General features: G+C 43.5%; 1 protein-coding gene across 2 annotated transcripts in view; it reads left to right on the forward strand.

Annotated features, from left to right (window-relative positions):
* The first annotated feature begins 315 nt into the window (after nt 1-315).
* Nucleotides 316-22,803, forward strand: part of CTDP1 (CTD phosphatase subunit 1) — a 180,015-nt gene continuing 157,527 nt past the window's right edge. Inside the window, exon 1 of one of the 2 annotated variants that reach the window (XM_075826530.1) lies at nt 316-997. In XM_075826530.1, the coding sequence (XP_075682645.1) occupies nt 687-997 (311 nt within the window). In that variant the 5' untranslated portion in view covers nt 316-686. The remainder of the gene's footprint in view (nt 998-22,803) is intronic. The other variant, XM_075826529.1, reaches the window with a different exon arrangement.

Genomic DNA, 22,803 nt, shown 5'->3' on the forward strand with positions numbered 1-22,803 from the left:
GCCAATACAGAAAGTTCTACTAAATCCGTACAAGAATAATCGTTGAAACGCTAAACCCAGTTCATTGAGCTGGTGAATAAAACCCGGCAGACATACAGAGAAGCGGACTGCTACTTGCTCTACCTGAGAGCCGCTAATATTGTACTGTCTATGAACAGCGACTACTCGCTCACTATCATATCCTCTACTAAATTGATGCCGCCAAAAACACTTCCGCATCTAGAGCGGCGCTAAACGCCTCAACCAACATGGCGTTCTGAGCGCTGTCACGCACCAGATTTACGTTCTACGCGCTGACTGACGTCACGGCGCCATTCTACCCTCCCCTAAACGCAATGCTAATTTCAGCAAAGCGGGAAGACGGTAAACTCTGTCCTTACGAGTGGAGACCCCGCCCCTATCAGTAGAGTATGCCTGCACCGACTGCGACCTAGAGGGCGGGACCTGAGCGCTGCACTGAGACGGACTCCTCCTTTCCCTGGCACGGCCTGGCTGTTTACATGGGGACCGCTCCCCCTCAGATCTAAAGTCCGTTCTTGTCAAATCCCGAACATTGGCCGCGCGGGGCGCTTTTGCGGATCCTCCTCGTCCTACGTCATTGCTGCTCCGCGCCTGGCCGCTTCTGTTGCCATAGAGACCGTGGCCTGCGAGCGAACGGCCCAACCTGGCTAAGTGCGGGCCGGGACATGCTGAGCATGCAGCGAAGAGCGCAGGAGGACGGGGAAGTATCCAAGCCGAGTCCATGCAACGATGTACGCTTCACGGGGCCCCGACCCCTGCGCCTGCTAGAATGGAAGGTGTCCACTGGGATGTCTGTGCAAATCGGCTCCGTGCTGGCCCTCGGAGTTAACATCCTGGGGGCTGACGCCAAGGAGCACCGCGGGTCACAGGACGAGGCCGGGAGGCCTCACAGACCGCCCGAGAGAAAAGTCAAGTCGGACCGGGCCGGAGTGGTGCTGGAGCTGTGTGTGAAGCCGGGACAAGTCGTCTCTGCCGGGTAAGCAGAGTTTTGTGAGCTCAGGCCGTGCGAGACTGACAGCCAGCGTTTCCCTCCAAGTGTCCGTCCACTATACTATAGCATCCTCGTGGTGGAGTTGTTTACATGTGCGGCGGGGCTGTTTATCAGGCCGTGGTACCGTGTCACTGCCGCAGACTGGTCTCATGCTTGATGTGGTGTGCCCGCTCAGGCTGTCCAAGTCATTTTTGCAAGATTGTTAATTAAGGAGCGCTTTTCTGCCTGTCCCGCAATGGTTTCTGCTTCATGCAGATGGGAAAAGCATAAAGTCATGGAGCGTTTTCTGCACAGGACCCCGGACTGTATTTTGGTTCTTCACGATCAGTGATCTGGGGGGAGGAGGGGGACTGTCACCATAAAGTGGCCTATATTGTACATGATGTGATCGGCACTGTAATGTAGATAACAGCAGTGTTTTTTATTTAGAAAAATGATCATTTTTGACGGTTATGACCTATTTTAGCTTTATGCTAATGAGTTTCTTAATGGACAACTGGGCGTGTTTTACTTTTTGGCCAAGTTGGCGTTGTACAGAGGAGTGTATGACGCTGACCAATCAGTGACCAATCAGCGTCATACACTTCTCTCCATTCATTTACACTGCACATAGCGATATAGATATATCTCTATGTGCAGCCACATAAACACACTATAACGTTACTGCAGTGTCCTGACAATGAATATACATGACCTCCAGCCAGGACCTGATGTGTATTCAGAATCTTGACACTTCGCTAATACAATCCCGACACTACAGCACAGCAAGCGTAATCTCGTTTGAAATGACAATTTACAGCGTAATCTCGCAAGATTACGCTTCTTGTGCTGTAGTGTCGGGTTGTGTTAGCGAAGTGTCAGAATTCTGAATACACATCACGTCCTGGTTGGAGGTAATGTATATTCATTGTCAGGACACTGCAGTAATGTTAGTGTATTTATGTGGCTGCACATAGTGATATAGCTATATCGCTATGTGCAGTGTAAATGAATGGGGAGAAGTGTATGACGCTGATTGGTCACTGATTGGTCAGCGTCATACACTCCTCTGTACAACGCCCCCTTGGCCAAAAAGTAAAACACGCCCAGTTTTTCATTAAGAAACTCATTAGCATAAAGCTAATATAGGTCATAACTCCGTCAAAAATGATAGTTTTTCTAAATAAAAAAAACACTGCTGTCACCTACATTACAGCGTCGATCACATCATGTACAATATAGGCCACTTATAATGTGGTGACAGAGCCTCTTTAAGTGAAAGTCGGACAAACTGGCTTACCATCTAGTGTCTATGGGGAGGGGGGGACCTCGATTCTTCCTTCATCGGCAGATATTGGAGTAAAGAAGGATCTGGCTTGTTGAATTTTAACATGCCTTAGGCCTCATGCACGCAACCTTATTTTTTCCCACCCGTAAATACTGGCGTAAATACGGTTCTGGTGTCACCAGTATTCCACCCGTATTTACGGGCACGTTTTCGATGCAAAATTGCACTGCACTAATCGGCAGCCCCTTCTCTCTATCAGTGCAGGATAGAGAGAAGGGGCAGCCCTTTCCGAGGTAAAAGTAAAAGAAATTCATACTTACCCGGCCGTTGCCTTGGTGACGCGTCCCTCTCTTGACATCCAGCCCGACCTCCCTGGATGACGCGGCAGTCCATGTGACCGCTGCAGCCTGTGATTGGCTGCAGCAGTCACATGGGCTGAAACGTCATCCAGGGATGTCGAGAGGGACGCGTCACCAAGGCAACGGCCGGGAGACCAGACTGTCCAGGGTGCTGAAAGAGTTACTGCCGATCAGTTAACTCTTTCAGCACCCTGGACAGTGACTATTTACTGACGTCGCCTAGCAACGCTGCCGTAATGACGGGTGCACACATGTAGCCACCCGTCATTACGGGAGCTCCATAGACTTCTATGGGCTGCCCGTGCCGTTATTACGGCCTGAAATAGGACATGTTCTATCTTTTTCAACGGCACGGGCACCTTCCCGTAAGAAAACGGGAAGGCACCCGTCGCCAATAGAAGTCTATGAGCCCGTTATTACGGGTCGTAATTACGACCCGTAATAACGGGAGTTTTTACGGTCGTGTGCATGAGGCCTTAACCGTTGTTTCCGTGGGAGATTAGCCCCTGCTAAAGGTGTCTGGCAGCAGAATATTCCCTTCTCCCCATGGAAATAAACACGCATATTTGACCGAGTTGGGAAGAATGAAAAAATCTTGTGTATTCCACCCAATAGAGTAGCTGTAATTTACATAATTTTTTTTGTAAATTAAAGTACAAGGCTAGATAAGAAACTTTGTAATATATCTTATTACAGAAAAATGATCAGCCTCCTCTCCTCATGCATTATTATTCGCTCTCCATTTACTGGGAAAATTCATCTTCCGTGATTAAAACGGATTATCAGTCTCACTGAGAGATGAGGTTACAGCTGCTGCCCATAGAAGTCTATGGAAAGGGAAGAGACATCTGCAAAGAGAGAGAGTGAGACAGACAGTTAGGATATATTCACACGCACTGTTTCAGACGTAATTCTGGCGTTTTACGCCTCGGATTACGCCTGAAAAAATGGCTCCATTACACCTACAATCATCTGCCCATTTCTTTCAATGGCTTTTACAATGTTCTGTTCCCACGTGGTGTTATTTTACGCATCGCTGTCAAAAGACGGCGCGTAAAAAGTCGCCCGCGTCAAAGAAGTGCATGTTACTACTTGGGACGTTTTTGGAGCCGTTTATCATTGACTCCATTGAAAAACAGCTCCAATAACGTCAGTAAAATATGCCGCGAAAAACGCGAGTTAAAAAACGGCTGAAAATGAGGAGCTGTTTTCAGGCAAAAACCGCTCTGTATTTTCAGACGTATTTTGCTACTGCCTGTGAACATACCCTAAGTGTTTGACTTCCTCACCTCAGAGCTGGATCCACAGCAACACTGCTCATTACTGCTGTATAATGTTCTCCTTGCTGCTGTTTCTAGTAGGCTTTCTAATGTCTCACTTCAGTGATGAATAAACAGTTAGGCCCCCTGCACACGTAGCAGAATTTATCTGGATTTGCAGGTGTATAATCTGCAGCGGAAGACAGTTGCAGGCAAGCGGATGACATTTAAAAAATCTCATCCACATGATGAATATTTTCTGTACGGAAATTAGATCATGTTGCAGATTTTCATGCTCATTCTGCTCTGGATGTTCAGGGTATGTGCACACATAGTGTTTTCGGGCCGTAAACATCCTGAAAAACGGCTGAAAGATCGAAAGCAGAATTGATTTCAATGGGAAAAACGGCGTTCTGTTCCGACGGGGCATTTTTTACGCGGCCGTTTTTCAAAACGGCCGCGTAATAAAACGGCTACGAAAAAGTGCATGTCACTTCAGCCGTTTTTGGAGCCGTTTTTCATAGACTCTATAGAAAAACAGCTCCAAAAATGGCCGGTATAAACGCTGCGGAAAACGCGACTTTGATTAAAAAACTTTTTCCTTGAAAACAGCTCTGTACTTTCAGACGTTTTTGAGTTTGTGTTTGCACATAGCCTCACCCTTTTAAATGTAGAAGGGGTGAAATACGCAACAAAATCCGTGCATAACACTTGTATATTTTGCTGCAGAAACGTTATGTAGATGCTGTGAAAATCCACAACAAATCTGCTGTGTGAGGGAGCCTTTTAGGCCCCCCCCCCTCACACGCAGCAGGTTTTGTTGCAGATTTTGTGCTTGCTGCAACAAAATCTGCAGCGTCTGCAAGATGCTTTAGGCTCCATTCACATATAGCTTATTTGTTGCAGATTTTTATGCAGATTTTTTTTTTAGCTATAGTTACCAGAAGTGGTTTCAAAAGAAATGGAAATAATAAAGAAAAACGACTCTCCTTCCTACTGGATCCCCTTTTGGCTTTGGTGAAAAAGTTTGTATTAAAAACATGTGTGAGTCCAGCCTTTCACTGCTCGTTACTGCTGTATGCTCTCATGATTCTGCTAGTAAGTTTTATATGTCACCCAGTGCTGGATTCTCAGCTACACTGCACAGTACTGCTGTATAATCTTCTCCGTGTGTGTGAGAGAGTTAGGCTGGGTTCACACGACCTATTTTCAGACGTAATCGAGGCGTATTATGCCTCGATTTACGCCTGAAAATAGGGCTGCAATACGTCGGCAAACATCTGCCCATTCATTTGAATGGGTTTGCCGACGTACTGTGCAGACAACCTGTCATTTACGCGTCGTCGTTTGACAGCTGTCAAACGACGACGCGTAAATGGACTGCCTCGGCAAAGAAGTGCAGGGCACTTCTTTGCCACGTAATTTGAGCTGTTCTTCATTGAACTCAATGAAGCACAGCTCAAGATTTACGAGCGTCTCAGACGGCTCGCAAAATGCGAGGAGGAGCATTTACGTGTGAAACGAGGCAGCTGTTAACAGTCTGTCTTTTCACACGTAAATGCCTCTCATCGTGTGAACATACCCTTAGGGGAGCAGGATTCTGCTCTTCTCTCTGTTCTGTTGTGGTAGACATCATAGCAGATAGCCTCTTCCCCCTCTGAAACTGAGCTCTGGGAAAGCTAAGAATTAGAGAATACAAGTCATATAATGGCCAGACATGGTTATTCATCATGGATAAACATACGATGTTTGATTCTGAAAATTCATTTGAAACAATAGTTACCCAGCCTGTTTGCATGGGCCAGGTTTGCCATAGGCAAATCTGACAGGTGTTTACTTCAGGACCTGCGGTGGAAGTCTTGGGGTATGTTCACACGCAAACGCAAAATACGTCTGAAATTATGGGGCTGTTTTCCGGCGAAAACAGCTCCTGAATTTCAGACGTAATTGCAAGTACTCGCGTTTTTCGCCACGTCTTTTACGGACGCAATTGGAGATGCTTTTCATTGGAGTCAATGGTAAAACGTCCCAAGAAGTGTCCTGCACTTCGAGACGCGGTCGTAATTTTACACGCCGTCTTTTGACAACGACACGTAAAATTACACATCGTCTGAACAGAACATCGTAAGACCCATTGTAAGCAATGGGCAGATGTTTGCAGACTTATTGGAGCCGTCTTTTCAGGCGTAATTTGCGGCGTAAAACGCCTGAATTACGTCTGAAAATAGGTCGTGTGCACATACCCTTAGACTCCATTCACATCTCGTTTTTCATGCATACTGGATGTATACATTGGGAGTCTTCCCTGACACGTGGTATGTTTTTTACTGTGCCTCACTGCATAGAAAATGCTATATAGTGATAAAGTAATGCCGACCCATATGCGTAAAGTAAACTATTTTTATTTATTTTTTCCCCATACTCTGGGTGCTTAGGGGGCTATGGGCACGTCTGATTATATGTCCGCGAATACTCCCAGCGTATACCTCCGATGTGCCTGAAAAAGAAAATCGGAACTGATTCTTATCTCAGAATTCTGCACCAATGTGCAATTTGAGCTGCGGATCCGCATGAGGATTAGCCTGATTCTCCGTGTGCTGGGGGCCCGGTACGGATCTCCACCTTGCCGTGCCTTACAGAGTGAAATGCCAGCTAGGAGCTGGCATAAATTACTGCTAAAATTTATAGTACATTTTTCCAGGCTGCCCCCCTCTTGGTAAGCCACGCCCCTTTAAAAAAAAAAAAAGTGGAGTGGCCCTTTTTTTACGCCAGAGAACTGGCGTTTTAAAAATCCACAAATGCCCCCCATTGACTTTGATGAATTCTGTCGGATTTCCGTCATGGTGTCTGTTGTTTTGCCGGATAAAATAGCGCAGCATTCGTCACTAATTTTTCCAGGATAAAGATGGAATTTGGGATGGAGGCTTCGAACAGAGACTCCAACGCAGATGTGAACAGGCCCTTGGGGTCCATTCACACATTGGAGTAGAGTTGTGGTTAGAATCCTATTGCAAAATGGCATCCGAACACCATATGCGTGTTTACCACGGTTTGGTGTGTTTTTCGATGCGGTTGCCCTGAAAAACGCACCAAAACGCTTTTTTTTTCTTTCCCGATGCAGCTCTAACCATTCCAAAACTGCTTATAGCTCTCTAATGTGACCGGTCGTCCAGATGTGCCAGTGGGAAATAATCATGGTTCCATTCTCTGACAGCAAACCGAGATCGGAACTTTTCATTCTATTATTTAGCTTTCTTTGCATAAAAGGCCTTTTAATTATGACGTATTGTGGAAGAATAAGATTTATGCCCAAAAATTAAGTACATGGCGAGTGACAAATATCTAATCTTTATTTACGCCTATCTCAACAGTTTGAAACAAGTCAAATTTGTAATGGTGGATTGCAAATTTTTACGACTCTGGTACAATTTGTTCAGTTTACTCCTAGAAGTAAACTCCAACATCCTACAATACTATTGATAAATCTCCTTTGTGTTGTAGAAAATAAAGGGGGGGGGGGGGGTCCAGCTGTCATTGAAAGCTGAGAGATAGCAGCTGCCTGTTTTAACCATTTCTTTATACAGAGAGTGTAATGAGATCCCTGTATAAAACACAGGAAGTGCTAATGGCTCTCCCTGTATTACTATCAATGATCACATGCCTGATCACGTGTCTCCCTTTTTTGTGTCCGGATTGCTGGGTCTTATCTAGACCCAGATCCGGTCTGACGGTGAGAACTTCACCTCATATGTGAACCCCAACATGAGGCAACTGTGAATGAGATCTTGTGAATTTATTTTCACGCTCTTAATAATTCAAATGAAAAGACTGCAAAAGTAGTATAAAAATATATTTAAAAAAAAAAAAGGCACTAAAATCCCATCATAACAAACCTATTTCTAAGGCCCCAATCACATCGAGTTTGTGGTATCCGCCGGGCGTATACGTTTTTTTAAATAACATTTTCTGTTTGTCTTTTTTATAGCGTGTACTTTTAGCATGTACTCATACATTTGTAAGCGAACACTGATCGAATCGTTTCAATACTTTTTTTTTAGTGTTTAAAAACGTATACGCCCAGCGGATAGCACAAACGCAATGTGAATGGGGCCTAACTTAATGGCTATGGACACATCTTGAAGGTTTTTTTGTAATAAATAGGTCAGTGTGATTTGTGTAACTTCCTAATTTTAGTTTTTATTAAAATGTTGTTTTACTTTTGGAGATACAGCTGTTCTGTATTCTCTATACAGAACAGCTGTATCGTTTGCTATTCGCTGAATCAGTCAGTCCCACGGACCTGATGGGTCCAGTGTCGGCGGGTTCGAGATACAGGATCCGCCTGTAATACATCACATATAAGTTCATCACATCGTGGTGCGGTTTTTCAGAATTCAATGCGGAAAGCAGCACTGGGGGAGGGGGAACCTCTATAATCTTCTATGAGTGCAGTCTGGGCTCCTACGATGCCATGTGACGCTGCAGCCTGTGATTGGCTGCAGCGGTCACATGGGATGAAACGTCATCCCAGGAGGCCGGACCGAAGGTAGGATGGCACTCTGGGTAAGTATGATTGTTTTTTTTTTCCAGAGTTTTCGGATTTTGCGGTGTAATTGCTGGAAAACTGGTCTTTCTGTTGCGGGTTTTACATCCCCATTGAATTCAATTGGGAAAACCCGCAACGGAAAATCAACAAAAACGCAGCATAAATTGATTTGCTGCGGAATTAAATTCCGCGCTGCAGGTTACTTTATTAACGTTACCGCTGCGTTGTGTTTTTCCACAGCGTGGGCATTAGATTTTCTCTTCTACTTTGCTGTTGCTGTAAGTGCTGCGCAATCTCCACACAGAATTCCGTTGCAGAAATTCGGCAAGGTTTATTCTACGTGTCAACCCGGCCTCAGGCTGGGTTCACACACTGCAGATTTGCTGCAGATTTTGCCGCCATTTTGTAAGCCAACACCAGAATTGAAACAAGGAGAGCAGATGTATAAGGCCTTTCTTTACATATTTCTTCTGTTTAGGTTCCGTTCCTGGTTTTGGTTTGAAAAATGCATGCCAAAACCGCACTGTGGGAGCCCAACCGTATTGGCCGGGTTCACACGAGCGTGTTCGGTCCGTGGTATACGGTTCATATGTCGGTCACATTTCCCGGACCGAACACACTGCAGAGAGCCATGCTCCTAGCATCATAGTTATGTACGATGCTAGGAGTCCCTGCCTCGCTGCCGGACGACTGTCCTGTACTATAATTCTGTTTTCAGTATGGGACAGTAGTCCTGCGGAGAGGCAGGGACACCTAGAGTCATGGATAACTATGATGCTAGGAGCCCGGCTCCCTGCAGTGTGTTCGGTCCGAGAAATGCGGTCGACATACGGACTGTATATCACGGACTGAACACGCTCGGGGGGAATAGAAAGTAACCCAGATATTTTGCCACTCTTTCGCGTCCTAAATCTACACCGTTAACCGTGTGGTATAAATAACACAATAACTTTATTCAGCGGGTTGTTACGATTGCAGCGATACCAAATTTGTTTAGATTTTGTATGTTTTACTACTGTTACACAGTAAAAACGCTTCTTTTTCAAAATTATTTGTTTTTGTGTCTCCATATTTGAAGAGCCATAACTTATTGAATGTTCCACCGTTGCAGTTGTATGAGGTCTGTTTTTTTTTTTTTTTTTTTGTTTTTTTTTGCAGGAAGACTTGTAGTTTTTATTGGTACCATTTTGGAGTAGATGTGACTTTTTGATCAATTTTATCAGTCAGGATTCACAGAAAACCGCAATTTTTCCATAGTTTTTTTTATACATTTTTTTTTTATGTCACTTACCGCGCGGGTTAAATAATGTAATAGATTTATAGTCTGGATGGTTACGGACGCGGCGATATCAAATATGCGTAACGTTTTTACTTTATTTTGATTTTTTTAATAGTAAAGCAGTTTGTAAGGGGAAAAAGTGGGTTTTTAATTTTTTTTCTTTTTTTAATTAACTTTATTAAACTTTTTTTTAAACTTTTTTTTACTAGTCCCACTAGGGGACTTTAATATGCAATCATCCGATCACTATTATAATACGCTGCAATACTTTTGTATTGCAGTGTATTACTGCCTGTCCGTGTAAAACGGACAGGCATCTGCTAGGCCATGCCTCTGGCATTTACTACAGGCATTCACTACAGGCAGACCTGGGGGCCTTTTATTAGGCCCCGGCTGCCATCGGAGATAGACACTCGGCAATCTTATCACCGGGTGTCGGTGGGATGAGAGGTAGCTCACTCTCTCTCTCCAAAACAACTCTGATGCGGCGCGTGCTATTGAGCACCGCATCTGAGGGGTTAAACGGGTGAGATCGATACTTATATCGATCTCACACGAGCAGGGACGCCCTCAGCTACATCTGGCAGCTGAGAGCAGGGAGATTTGACAGCTCCCTGCTCAGTTTACTCATCCTGATGCAGCGCCGTAAAAAGGCTATTGCATCAGAATAAAGCCCACTAATGACTGCCATGAAAAGGCGTATTGGCGGTCACTAACTGGGTAACTGATGTGAGGCACGAGGTATTATGAATTTTGGACTTCCATGTGCCTCACATTAATAGTAATTAACCCCACCATGGTCCTCAGTCATAGTGGACAACATTGGGTTATTGGATCTATATGCCATATTCGAGTACATTAGCCTGTGTACTGATAGTACACAGGCAGTTGTTAGGACATACCCAAGTATGCCATAACAGGAAATATGGTCAGACAGCCCTGGGTTCCTTCAATGGACCCTGGGCTGTCTGCCCATATATGGTATGTCCCTCGATCGCGTCACAAGGATTCTGTGGCGTGATCCAAAGGGCATCCCCCTTCTCATTTACCCCTTGAATGCTGCGGCCAGCTTTGATCGCAGCATTCAGGGGAATAGTGGCGGAGATGAGGTTTCTCTGATCTCCGCCGTTAGAGCGGGGCTGCGGCTGTGTAATACAGCCGTTGCCTGCTCCTGACCATAGGAGTGTGCGGTCAGCCTGAGGTGATGTTGCCAGCGCTGCACTGTTTTGTTTTGTAGTGCGCCCGCCATGTTCTCTGTCTTCAGTGCCGGCGCTCATTAGTGCAGCGCTGGTCGCATCACATATTGCTAACCGTGCGCACTTGTCAGGACTCGGGAGCGGAGCAATGGCTGTATCACACACCCGCAGCCCCGCTCTAACAACATTCATGTGTTACTATACTCAGCTGTGCGGCTGCACAGATTATTATCGAAATACATGAATTAACAGTATCGAACCGTTTAAGGGTGCACGGTATAGAAACCGTATCGAAGTTTCGATACATCGTGGAACCCTATCTGCAACTATATCTGCCGCGTGTAAAATCACCCTTAGGCTTTATTCAGACGAACGGGAAATACGTCCGTGCAACGCGCGTGATTTTCACGTGCGTTGCACGGACCTATATTAGTCTATGGGGCTGTGCAGACATGTCCGTGATTTTTACTCGGCGTGACTCCGCTGCAAAAAAGTCACGACATGTTCGTCGTTTGGGCGTTTTTCGCGCATCACGCACCCATTGAAGTCAATGGGTGCGTGAAAACCACGCAAGTCGCACGGAAGCACTTCCGTGCGAACAGCGTGATTCGCGCAACAGCTGTCAAAAGGATGAATGAAAACCGAAAAGCACCATGTGCTTTTCTGTTTAAAAACCTCCAAATGGAGTGTCATAATGATGGCGGCTGCGCGAAAAGCACGCAGCCGCGCATCATATGCTGAGGCCACACGGAGCTGTTAACCCCTTCAGGGCCCAGCCTGTTTTGGCCTTCAGGACCCAGCCAATTTTTTCAAATCTGACGTGTTACTTTATGTGGTAATAACGTTGGAATGCTTTTACCTATCCAAGCGATTCTGACACTGTTTTCTCGTGACATGTTGTACTTTATGTTAGTGAAAAAATTTTGGTATTTATTTCTGAAAAACACCACAATTTAGAAAAAAAATTCAAAAATTAGCATTTTCTAAATTTAAACGTATCTGCTTGTAAAACAGATAGTAATACCACACAAAATAGTTACTAGTTAACATTTCCCATATGGCTACTTTATGTTTGCATCGTTTTTTGAACGTCCTTTTATTTTTCTAGGACGTTACAAGGCTTAGAACTTTAGCAGCAATTTCTCATATTTTAAAGACCATTTCAAAAGGCTATTTTTTCAGGGACCAGTTCAGTTCTGAGGTGGCTTTGAGGGCCTTATATATTAGAAAATCCCCAGAAGTCACCCCATTTTGAAAACTGCACCCCTCAAGGTATTCGAATCAGCATTCACAAAGTGTTATAACCCTTTAGGCGTTTCACAGGAATTAAAGCAAAGTAGAGGTGAAATTTACAAATTTAATTTTTTTTGCCGAAATTCATTTCTAATACATTTTTTTTTGTAACACAGAAGGTTTTACCAGAGAAATGCAACTCAATATTTTATTGCCCAGATTCTGCCGTTTTTAGAAATATCCCACATCTGGCCTTAGTGTCCTAGTGGACTGAAGAACTGGCCTCAGAAGCAAAGGAGCACCCAGTGGATTTTGGGCCTCCTTTTTTTTTAGAATATATTTTAGGCACCTTGTCAGGTTTGAAGAGGGCTTGTGGTGCCAAAACAGTGGAAACACCCCAAAAGTTACCCCATTTGGGAAACTACACCCCTCAAGGAATTTATCTAGGGGTATAGTTAGCATTTTGACCACACAGGTTTTTCACTAAATATATTGGAATTAGTCTGTAAAAATGAAAATCTACTTTTTTTTCTGAAAAAACATAGAAATTTGTAATATTTACGAGGAATAATGAAGAAAATCACCCCAACATTTGTAAAGCAATGTCTCCTGATTACAGCAATATCCCATATGTGGTAATAAACTGCTGATTGGACCCACAGCAGGGCTCAGAAGGGAAGGAGCGCCATTTGGATTTTGGAGCACGGATTTTGCTGGATTGGTTTTCGGTGCCATGTCGCGTTTGCAACGTCCTGGAGAGGCCAAAACAGGAGAAACCCCCCAAAAGTGACCCCATTTTGGAAACTACACCTCCCAAGGAATTTATCTAGGGGTATAGTTAGCATTTTGACCACACAGGTTTTTTGCAGAATTTAGTGGAATTAGGCAGTGAAAATGAAAATCAACTTTTTTTCTGAAAAAGCATAGAAATTGTACATTTTTACAAGGAATAAAGGAAAAAAGAACCACAACATTTGTAAAGCATTTTCTCCTGATTACAGCAATACCCCATATGTGGTAATAAACTGCTGATTGGACTCATGGCAGCGCTCAGAAGGGAAGTAGCGCCATTTGGATTTTGGAGCATGGATTGTGATGGATTGTTTTTCGGTGCCATGCCGCCTTTGCAACGCCCTGGAGGGACCAAAACAGTGGAAGCACCCCAAGTTACCCCATTTTGGAAACACCCCTCAAGGAATTTTTCTAGGGGTATAGTGAGTATTTAGACTCCACGGGTCTTTTGCAGAATTTATTAGAATTAGGCGGAGAGAATTAATATCACAATTTTTTTTCCACTAAAATGTTGCATTTTCTCATTTTCACAAGGGATAAAGGAGAAATAAACAACCAATTTTTGTAAAGCAATTTCTCCCGGGTACGGAAATACCCCACATGTGGTCATACATTTTTTCCATTAGAAATGAATTAACCCTTTCAGGACTGATCCATTTTTTGCTTTCTTATTTTCGTTTTTCACTACCCGCCTTCCAAAAGCCATAACTTTTTTCTTTTTCCGTCAGAGCGGCGTGAGGGCTTATTTCTTGCAGGAGGAATTGTAGTTTCTATTGATACCATTTAAAGTGGCTTAAAAAGTACTGAGAAACTTTTGGGGTTTTCATTTTTACAGCTTTTGCCGTGCGGTAAAAACGAAAACTACAGCGATTTTGACGGTTTAAATTATTTACGTTTTTTACGGTGTTCACCGTGCGAGGTAAATAATGCTATATTGTAATAGTTCGGCCTTTTACGGACGTAGCGATATCAATTCTGTTTATTTTTTTACATTACTTTTTAAGAAAAATGGGAAAAGGTTTTGTTTTTTTTAACTTTAGACTTTTTTCTTTCTCACTACTAATAACTTTAATTCTTCTACACATTTTATTAGTCCTAATTAGATACTAATGTATTGCAGTATATTGTTATTTTTACAGACTCCTGTAACAGCGCGATCGCTGTTCCTGTCCGTTAGTCCCGGGTTTCAGCTGTAATACACAGCCGACACCCGCAGCGTATGGAGCGGGCTCAGCACGTGAGCCCGCTCTATACATCAACCCCCGCACCATGACGTGCTATTAAGTTATAGTGCTCAAAGGGGTTAATGCACAGCGGATGGTGTGAATATTGCAATTTTACACTGATGTGCCATTTTAGTGCATATGTCGTGCCCAGTTTGTGCCCCTTAAGACAAATACCTCATAAAGCGTTAAGGGGGTTCTCCCGGTTATGGCGATGCCATATATGTGGGCACAAACTGCTGTTTGGGCACGCTGCAGGGCTCAGAAGGGAGGGACGCCATTTTGCTTTTGGAGCGCAGATTTTGCTTGGCAGTAGTTCTGTTTGGGGTTTTGCTGGTATTTCAGTTTATAATGTGGGGGCATATGTAATCTGTGCGGAGAACATCCGGGCATAATAAGAGAGTATAATAATGGGGTACATAAATAATAATTCATAGATATGTGGCCGGTGTCGCACTGATAAATGGCGCCCGATCTTATCCGCTTTTAGAAAACACTGCCCATTTAGCATCGCCATATTCTGAGAGCCAGAACTGCTTTATTTTTTCACCACCGGAGCTGTGTGAGGGCTTATTTGTTGCGGGACAATCTGTACTTTTCATTGGTACCATTTTGGGGTACATGGGATTTTTTTGATCACTTTTTATGACATTTTTTTGCAAGCGTGGTGACCAAAAACAAGCAATTCTGACAATGTTTTTTAGTTTATTTTTTTGCGGCGTTCACCGTGCACTATAAATGACCATTATATTTTATTCTGCGGGTCGGTACGATTACGGCGATACCATATGTATATAGGTTTTTTTATGTTCTGCAGCGTTTGCGCAATAAAATCACTTTTTTATAAAATAATTTATTTTCTGTGTCACCATATTCTGAGAGCCGTAACTTTTTTTTATTTTTCAGTCAAAAAAGCTGTGTAAGAGCTTGTTTTTTGCGGGACGGGTTGTAGTTTTTATCGGTATTATTTTCGGGTAGATGCGACTTTTTGATCACTTTTTATTCTCTATTTTGGGAGAGGTGGTGACCAAAAAATAGCGTTTCTGGTGTCGTTTTTTTACTAATTTTTTTTGGGGTGTTCATCGTGCGGGAAAAATAACATTCTAGTTTTATAGTTGGGGTCGTTACGAACGCGGTAATACCAGATATGTGTACTTTTTGTAACGTGTTCATTTTTTTCCTATAATGAAATACTTATAGGAAAAAAATGCAGTGTTTGTTTATATAACTTCTAACTTATTTTTACACTTTTTTTAAAACATTTTTTTTATTTTTTTTTACTTTTAATTTTTTTTCACTAGGGGACACTTAGGCCTCATGCACACGACCGTGTTCGGTCCGTGATATACGGTCCGCATGTCGGCCGCTTGTCCCGGACCGTACAAAGTACAGGGAGCCGGGCTCCTAGCATCATACTTATCTATGACGCTAGGTGTCACTGCCTATCCACGTAACTACTGTCACACACTAAAACATGATTACAGTACGGGACAGTAGTTCCGCGGACAGGCAGTGACCCCTATCGTCATAGATAAGTGTGATGCTAGGAGCCCGACTCCCTGCACTGTGTTCGGTCCGGGACATGCAGCCGACATGCGGACCGTATATCACGGACTGAACACGGTCGTGTGCATGGGGCCTTAGACTTTCAGCTTTGATCGCTGCTAGAGTACATTACACACGTAGTGTAATGTACTCTAACTGTCATTGTGACGTAACTGTCACGCTGACAGGAAGCCTCGGAGGACCGGCCGGAGGCTGCTCCTCCGAGGCTTCCGTACATGGCAACCCGGAGGTCATTGTCTGACCTCCGATTGCCGTGACAAGCATCGGTAGCCCCCACGATCACTTCGTGGGGGCTGCCGATGTGCTTCAAACCCCTTAAATGTGGCGACGGCAATCCGTCGCCGCATTTATGGGGTTAATTGCCGAAATCAGCGGCGATGGTCCGCTGACCGGCAAGGCTGGAGTGTCAGCTGTCAGGGACAGCTGACCTCCCGGTTCCCGGACACTGTCCGTTAGGACAGTGTGCACCGGGAACTACTCGGCAATAGTACGTCTGGATGCGGGAACTAACCCCTCTGCAGGACGTACTATTGCGGAGGTTAGGTGCCCTTTGCGCAGGCAAAACGCTGCATTTTTTGCCTGCGCAAAAACAGCACGCTCGTGTGACTCCAGCCTTAGGCTAGGATTGTGAGCACAACGTTTTGGTGCAGTTTTTGGCTCCGATTTTTATTTTTTTAGCCAGAATCCATAAGTGTATCCAAAAGGAAGGAAATGTATGAAGAATATACTTTCTGCTTTTCTTTTGAGTCCACTTCTGTGTTTGCCCAAAAAAAAAAAATTGAGTATTTTGCAGGCAGAAAAAATCTGCCTCAAAATTCCTTCAGGAATTTTGAAGCAGATTTTGACCTGCCTGTACTTTCTTGCCGCGGTTTTTGCATTGAGCGCCGCAGGCCAAAAAAAAACACAGCAAAAAACGTTCCCCCTGCCTCCCATTGATGTCAATAGTAGGTCAGACACGGAGCCGCGGGAAGAAACAGCATGTCACTTTCTTTTTTTTTTTTTTTCCCTGCGAGTCCTCCATCTCCCATTGAAATCAATGGTAGGTGTTTTTTGGTGCCGATTAACACGTGGTTTCCGCTTAAAAATCACAAAAAAACTCTGTGTGAGCAGGGCCTAACAGTCACAGTGAGAACTGCAATGCTGTTCAAACATTGAAAAATACACCTGCATTTCCCTTATAAAATGTATAAAAATGGGTTTTCTAAATGGCTGTTAACACTCCATTTTGTTGTTCTGTATGCCAGGAAAAGCAGATGTGTTAAAGGGGTTTTCCAGTCCCATAAAATTGATGGCCTATTCTCCGGATACAGCACACAAGAAAATGGCGACAGCACTCTCTTTGAACACTTATGTCACTTAAGCCAGTAAATATAAATAAATATGCGTTACTGCTAAATCTACTTAAAATTTAGTTGGAATGTGCTGTTAAAACTTTTGTGTTTTATGTGGGGTTAGTGACTGCCTCCATTTTTTGTTCTTGCACTCCTCCCATTCTGCCCTGGCTGATTTTAATTAGTTTATTGCTGGTTTCTACTATCCCCAGATATATATGTAGGCTTCGTCCCAGTTCTGGGTGTATGTGCTAAGTGGGTCCCCACCTATGGAGGACGCCTTGTCGTGGCAGGTGGGCTCACACAATTTGATCAAAATGTGCGCTAAGAACCTCCCTATTGTAAGTAGATTTAGCAGTAATGTATTTATTTATATTTAGTGGCTTAGGTGACACTAGTGTTCGCAGAGTGCTGTCGCCGTTTTCTTGTGTGCTGTATATTTGCAGTGACAAGCGTTAAGGCACCTGCATACACGGTTTGTTTAATTTTGTTGGAATGTGCTGTTCAAACTCTTGTGTTTTTATATTTTTAGGATCGCCCATCAATATGTGATCAGTCAGACTCCCGAAACCCCCGCTGTTCAGCTGTTTTGAAGGGGCCGCCACAGCGCTCGCAAGAGCGCTACTTCCCCTTTATTTATTTTTACTGCTGGTACTGTGAATCGTCGACACACTTGTAGCGGCGGTTCACTGTATTACACTCACTTCAATGGGAGAAGTCTGTAATACTGTGAACCACCGCTACAAGTGTGTCGACGATTGACTCCTTTAACGGATGCCTAACACTGGCAACTGGCATTCCTTGGGCTTGTCCACACGTAACGGAATTGCTGCAGCAAATTTCTGTTAAAACTAGCAGGATTTTCCGCTGTGGAAATACCGCACCATTTCCTTTTGTTTTTTACTGTGGAAAATGGTGCGTATTTTGCTGCTTTTTTTTTCCAGTGCTGGGAGATGGCTACATAGTTAGTACGGCTGAAAAAAGACACATGTCTATCAAGTTCAACCAAGGGACGGGAAAAGGGAAGCAAAAAACCTCTATACATAGGAGCTAATATTTTTTTGTTCTAGGAAATTATCTAACCATTTTTTAAAGCCATCTACTGTCCCTGCTGTGACCAGCTCCTGCGGTAGACTATTCCATAGATTCACAGTTCTCACAGTAAAGAAGGTTTGTCGCCTCTGCAGGTTGAACCTTTTTTTTCTCCCGACGGAGGGAGTGCCCCCTTGTTTTTTGAGGGGGTTTTACATGGAACAGGATTTCACCATATTTTTTGTATGTGCCATTAATATATTTATATAAATTAATCATGTCCCCCCTTAGTCGTCTTTTTTTTCAAGGCTAAATAGGTTTAATTCTTTTAATCTTTCCTCATAACTTAGATTCTCCATGCCCCTAATTAGCTTCGTTGCTCTTCTTTGTATTTTTTCTAACTCCAGGGCATCCTTTCTATGAACTGGAGCCCAGAACTGAACTGCATATTCTAGATGAGGCCTCACTAATGCTTTGTAAAGTGGTAATATTACATCCCTGACCCGCGAGTCCATGCCTCTTTTAATACACGACAATATCCTGCTGGCCTTTGAAGCAGCTGATTGACATTGCATGCTGTTATTTAGTTTATGATTTACAAGTACACCCAGATCCTTCTCAACAAGTGACTCCCCCAGTGTAGCTCCCCCTAGGACATATGATGCATGCAGGTTGTTCGTACCCAGATGCATAACTTTACATTTATCTATATTAAACTTCATCTGCCAAGTGGATGCCCAAACACTCAGTTTGTTTAAATCCACTTGCAATTCATGAACATCTTCCATAGACTGAACTATATTACATAGCTTTGTGTCATCTGCAAAAATAGAAATAGTGCTATTAATCCCAACCTCTATATCATTAATAAATAAGTTGAATAATAGTGGTCCCAGCACTGAACCCTGGGGTACACCACTTATAACCGGGGACCATTTAGAGTAGGAATCATTGACCACAACTCTCTGGATTCGGTCCTTGAGCCAATTCTCAATCCAATTACAAACTATATTTTTTAAACCTATAGTCCTTAATTGACCCATTAGACGTCTATGAGAAACAGTGTCAAATGCCTTTGCAAAGTCCAAAAACACTAAATCCACAGCGGCCCCTCTGTCTAGGCTTCTGCTCACCTCTTCATAAAAACAGATTAGGTTAGTTTGACCACTTCTGTCCTTAGTAAAACCGTGCTGGCTGTCACTTATTATGCTATTTATTGTCACATAATCCTGTATATAGTCCCTCAATAGCCCCTCAAACATTTTCCCCACGATGGATGTTAAGCTTATTGGTCTATAATTACCCAGGGAAGACCTAGAGCCCTTTTTGAAAATAGGCACCACATTTGCCCTGCGCCAGTCCCTTGGCACTATACCAGTCACTAGAGATTCTCTGAATATTATGAAAAGGGGGACAGAAATAACTGAACTAAGCTCCTTAAGAACTCTAGGGTGTATCCCATCTGGTCCCGGGGCCTTGTGCACATTTATTTTATTTAACTTGGACCATATCTACATTCATCCAATTCATTATATCAACTGATGTATTAACAGCACTGGCATCGGCTACATCGGCTGCTCTTTCTTCTGTTGTATATACAGAGCTAAAGAACCCATTTAGTAACTCTGCCTTCTCTTGATCCCCTGTGACCAACTCCCCATTACCATTATCTAGGGGTCCTACATGTTCAGACCTTGGCTTTTTAGCATTTATATACTTGAAGAATTTTTTGGGATTTGTTTTACTATCCTTGGCCACCTGCCTTTCATTTTGTATTTTTGCTAATTGTATTACATTTTTACAGATTTTATTAAGCTCTTTATATTTTACAAAGGCTGCAGATGTACCCTCAGATTTGTATTTTTTAAATGCCCTTTTTTTGTCATGTATTGCCCCTTTCACAGAAGGTGTAAAGCCATGTGGGGTTTAATTTTAGTCGTTTATACTTGTTACCTATAGGAATAAATTTTGCACTATAATTACCCAAAGTAGATTTGAAAATGTCCCATTTATCATTTGTTCCATTATTTGACATTAGTTCTTCCCAGTCTATATCCTGAATTGCAGCCTTCATCCTGGGGAAATTGGCTTTCTTAAAATTAAATGTTTTTGCCCTCCCAGCCTGCGTTTGTTTTTTACAGTATAGGTAAAATATAACTATATTATGATCAATGTTACCGAGGTTTTCACAAACATTGACGTTTCCAACAAGCTCTGCATTATTAGAAATGACCAGATCCAACAGAGCTTCACCTCTAGTTGGGTCTTCCACAAACTGGCCCATAAAATTTTCCTGCAACAGGTTGAGTAAATGTCTCCCCTTTGCAGCTGAAGCCGAACCATGACACCAATTAATATCCCGGAAATTAAAATCTCCCATTATTACTACAGTACCCGCCTGTGCAGCCCGCTCCATCTGTTTATATAGCTGAACTTCCATCTCCTCAGTTATATTGGGGGGTCTATAGATTACACCAAAAGTAATTTTTTTAGTGTTTACCTCCCTTTGTAATTCCACCCACAAGGTTTCAACCTCCTCACAGTCTTCACCCACTATTGTCTCTTTCCCTCTCGCATTCATATCATTTCTCACATACAGACATGCACCACCACCTTTCCTATTTGTCCTGTCTTTCCAAAACAGTGTAAAACCCTGTAGATTTACAGCCCAGTCATGTGAAGAGTCCAGCCATGTTTCAGCAACACCAACTATATCTATATTTTCTTCCAGTCCCAAGGCCTCCAGCTCCCCCATTTTGCTTGCTAGACTTCTGGCATTTGTGAACATACACTTTAACTTGCCTTTCAGTTTTTGACTTTTATTATCAGAAATGTGATTTGACATTATTTGGGCATTTTTATTTACACTGCTGTTCTGTAACAAAATGATCTCCTTATCCTGTTGTCTAGTCCTCTCCCCACATTCTGTTTCTCCCCCCACCAATATAGTCTGACCCCTCTCTAATCTGACTACCCCTTTTTTTTTTTCTACATTGACCTCCCTCCTCAGCCCTAGTTTAAATACTCCACCACCCCAGCTAGAATTCTCTCCCCCAGCACAGTGGACCCCCTTCCGTTTAGGTGCAAATCATCTGCAGAATACAGTTTGTACCCCAATGAAAAGTCAGCCCAGTGCTCTAGGAACCCAAATCCTTCTCCTCTACACCAAGACTTAAGCCATGCATTTAACTCCCTGAGTTCCCGCTGTCTTTCCTGTGATGCGCATGGCACAGGCAGTATTCCTGAGAATACAACCTTGGAGGTCCTTCCCTTCAGCTTGTAGCCTAGTTCTTTAAAATTATTCTTAAGGCTCCTCCACCTACCATTTATTCTGTCGTTGGTACCGACATGGACCACGACAGCTGGATCATCACCAGCCCCTCCCAGCAATTTGTCCACCCGTTCCACCACATGCCGAACCCTGGCACCAGGGAGACAGCAAACCATTCGGTTGAGGTGGTCTTGGCGACAAATTATTCTATCCCTTCTATCGTCTTCCTGATTATAGAATCCCCTACGACTATCAATTGCCTTGGCTTACCGGCATTACCATCCTGCCGACTACTAGCTGGGCTGTTCTCCCGGCTGTTAGGGAGATCAGTATCCACTAGGGCTGCCATTTCTGAAACTGACACCCTCGCATCATCACCCAACTTGGTAATTTTGCTTGGAATGTCAGAAACCGGATCGGCCTTCCTTTTCTTGGACCCCTTTCTACTGCCCCTAACTACATTAACCCAGCTACTTACCTGATCCTGCTCACCCATGTCTTCACCCTCCAGTTGTAACCCACTAACTGCATGCTCCGTGAGCAGCAAGCTCAGCTCAAGATTATCCTCCTCAGTGTTGCATTCTGCTCCTCCAGATCTCTAATGCGAGCTTCCAGGTGAACAACATGCTCACATCTGCCACAGAGGTATTCACTCTGGAACTCCAGCTCCAGTCGTGCATACATATGGCAAACTGTGCACTGAAGAAAACCTCCAATCTTGCTGTCCATTATCCCAGTTATAAAAAAAACAGTGAACAATTGTTAATGCAAAAAGAATAGAAGAGTACTTACTGGGGCTTTAACTCCGGTTTTTGGAACTCCACTTGATATACAAACCACTTGTTCTTCAAGCCCACAGAGCCTGAAAAACGCAGCAATTGCCTGAACTGCAGCAGGAAGTGACGTGCTGTGCTACAAAAATATGCACCGCAGGTGAATTTCTGGGCAGAAATTGTATGCAGCGCCTGGATGAGCTTTGTTAAATCTCACCCACTTTGCTGCTACTGTATTCTGCGTATTTTCCAGCCGCAATTCCGGACGGAAAATACACATCAATTTCGTTACGTGTGGACAAGCCCTTAGGCTATTTAACGGATTTGTCGTGAACTCTCCATGACCCTTTTCATGTGATATTCATTGAACGGATTTAATTACAGCCTATCGTTTAATTAATCTGTCACCCATAACCTATAGTGGCATCCATTTAAGGGATACTTCACAAAAAGCTAGTGAAATGCTCATGATTTACCTGTTCAACGCATGCCTCTGGGTGCCGTACAGTGGCATCCATCAGCCATATGCTACTATGTTAAAAAGATAAAAATAAAACGTTTTACGTATACATTTTGTGTTACTGGGCCCTGCCGGATGGAGTAGTGTAGTCTACTACGCTATTTCATTCTTATTTTTTTGCAGTGTACTAAGATCCACCGGCCA

This window comes from Rhinoderma darwinii, chromosome 5 (genome assembly GCF_050947455.1).
Source record: "Rhinoderma darwinii isolate aRhiDar2 chromosome 5, aRhiDar2.hap1, whole genome shotgun sequence".
Taxonomy (NCBI): Eukaryota; Metazoa; Chordata; class Amphibia; order Anura; family Rhinodermatidae; genus Rhinoderma; species Rhinoderma darwinii.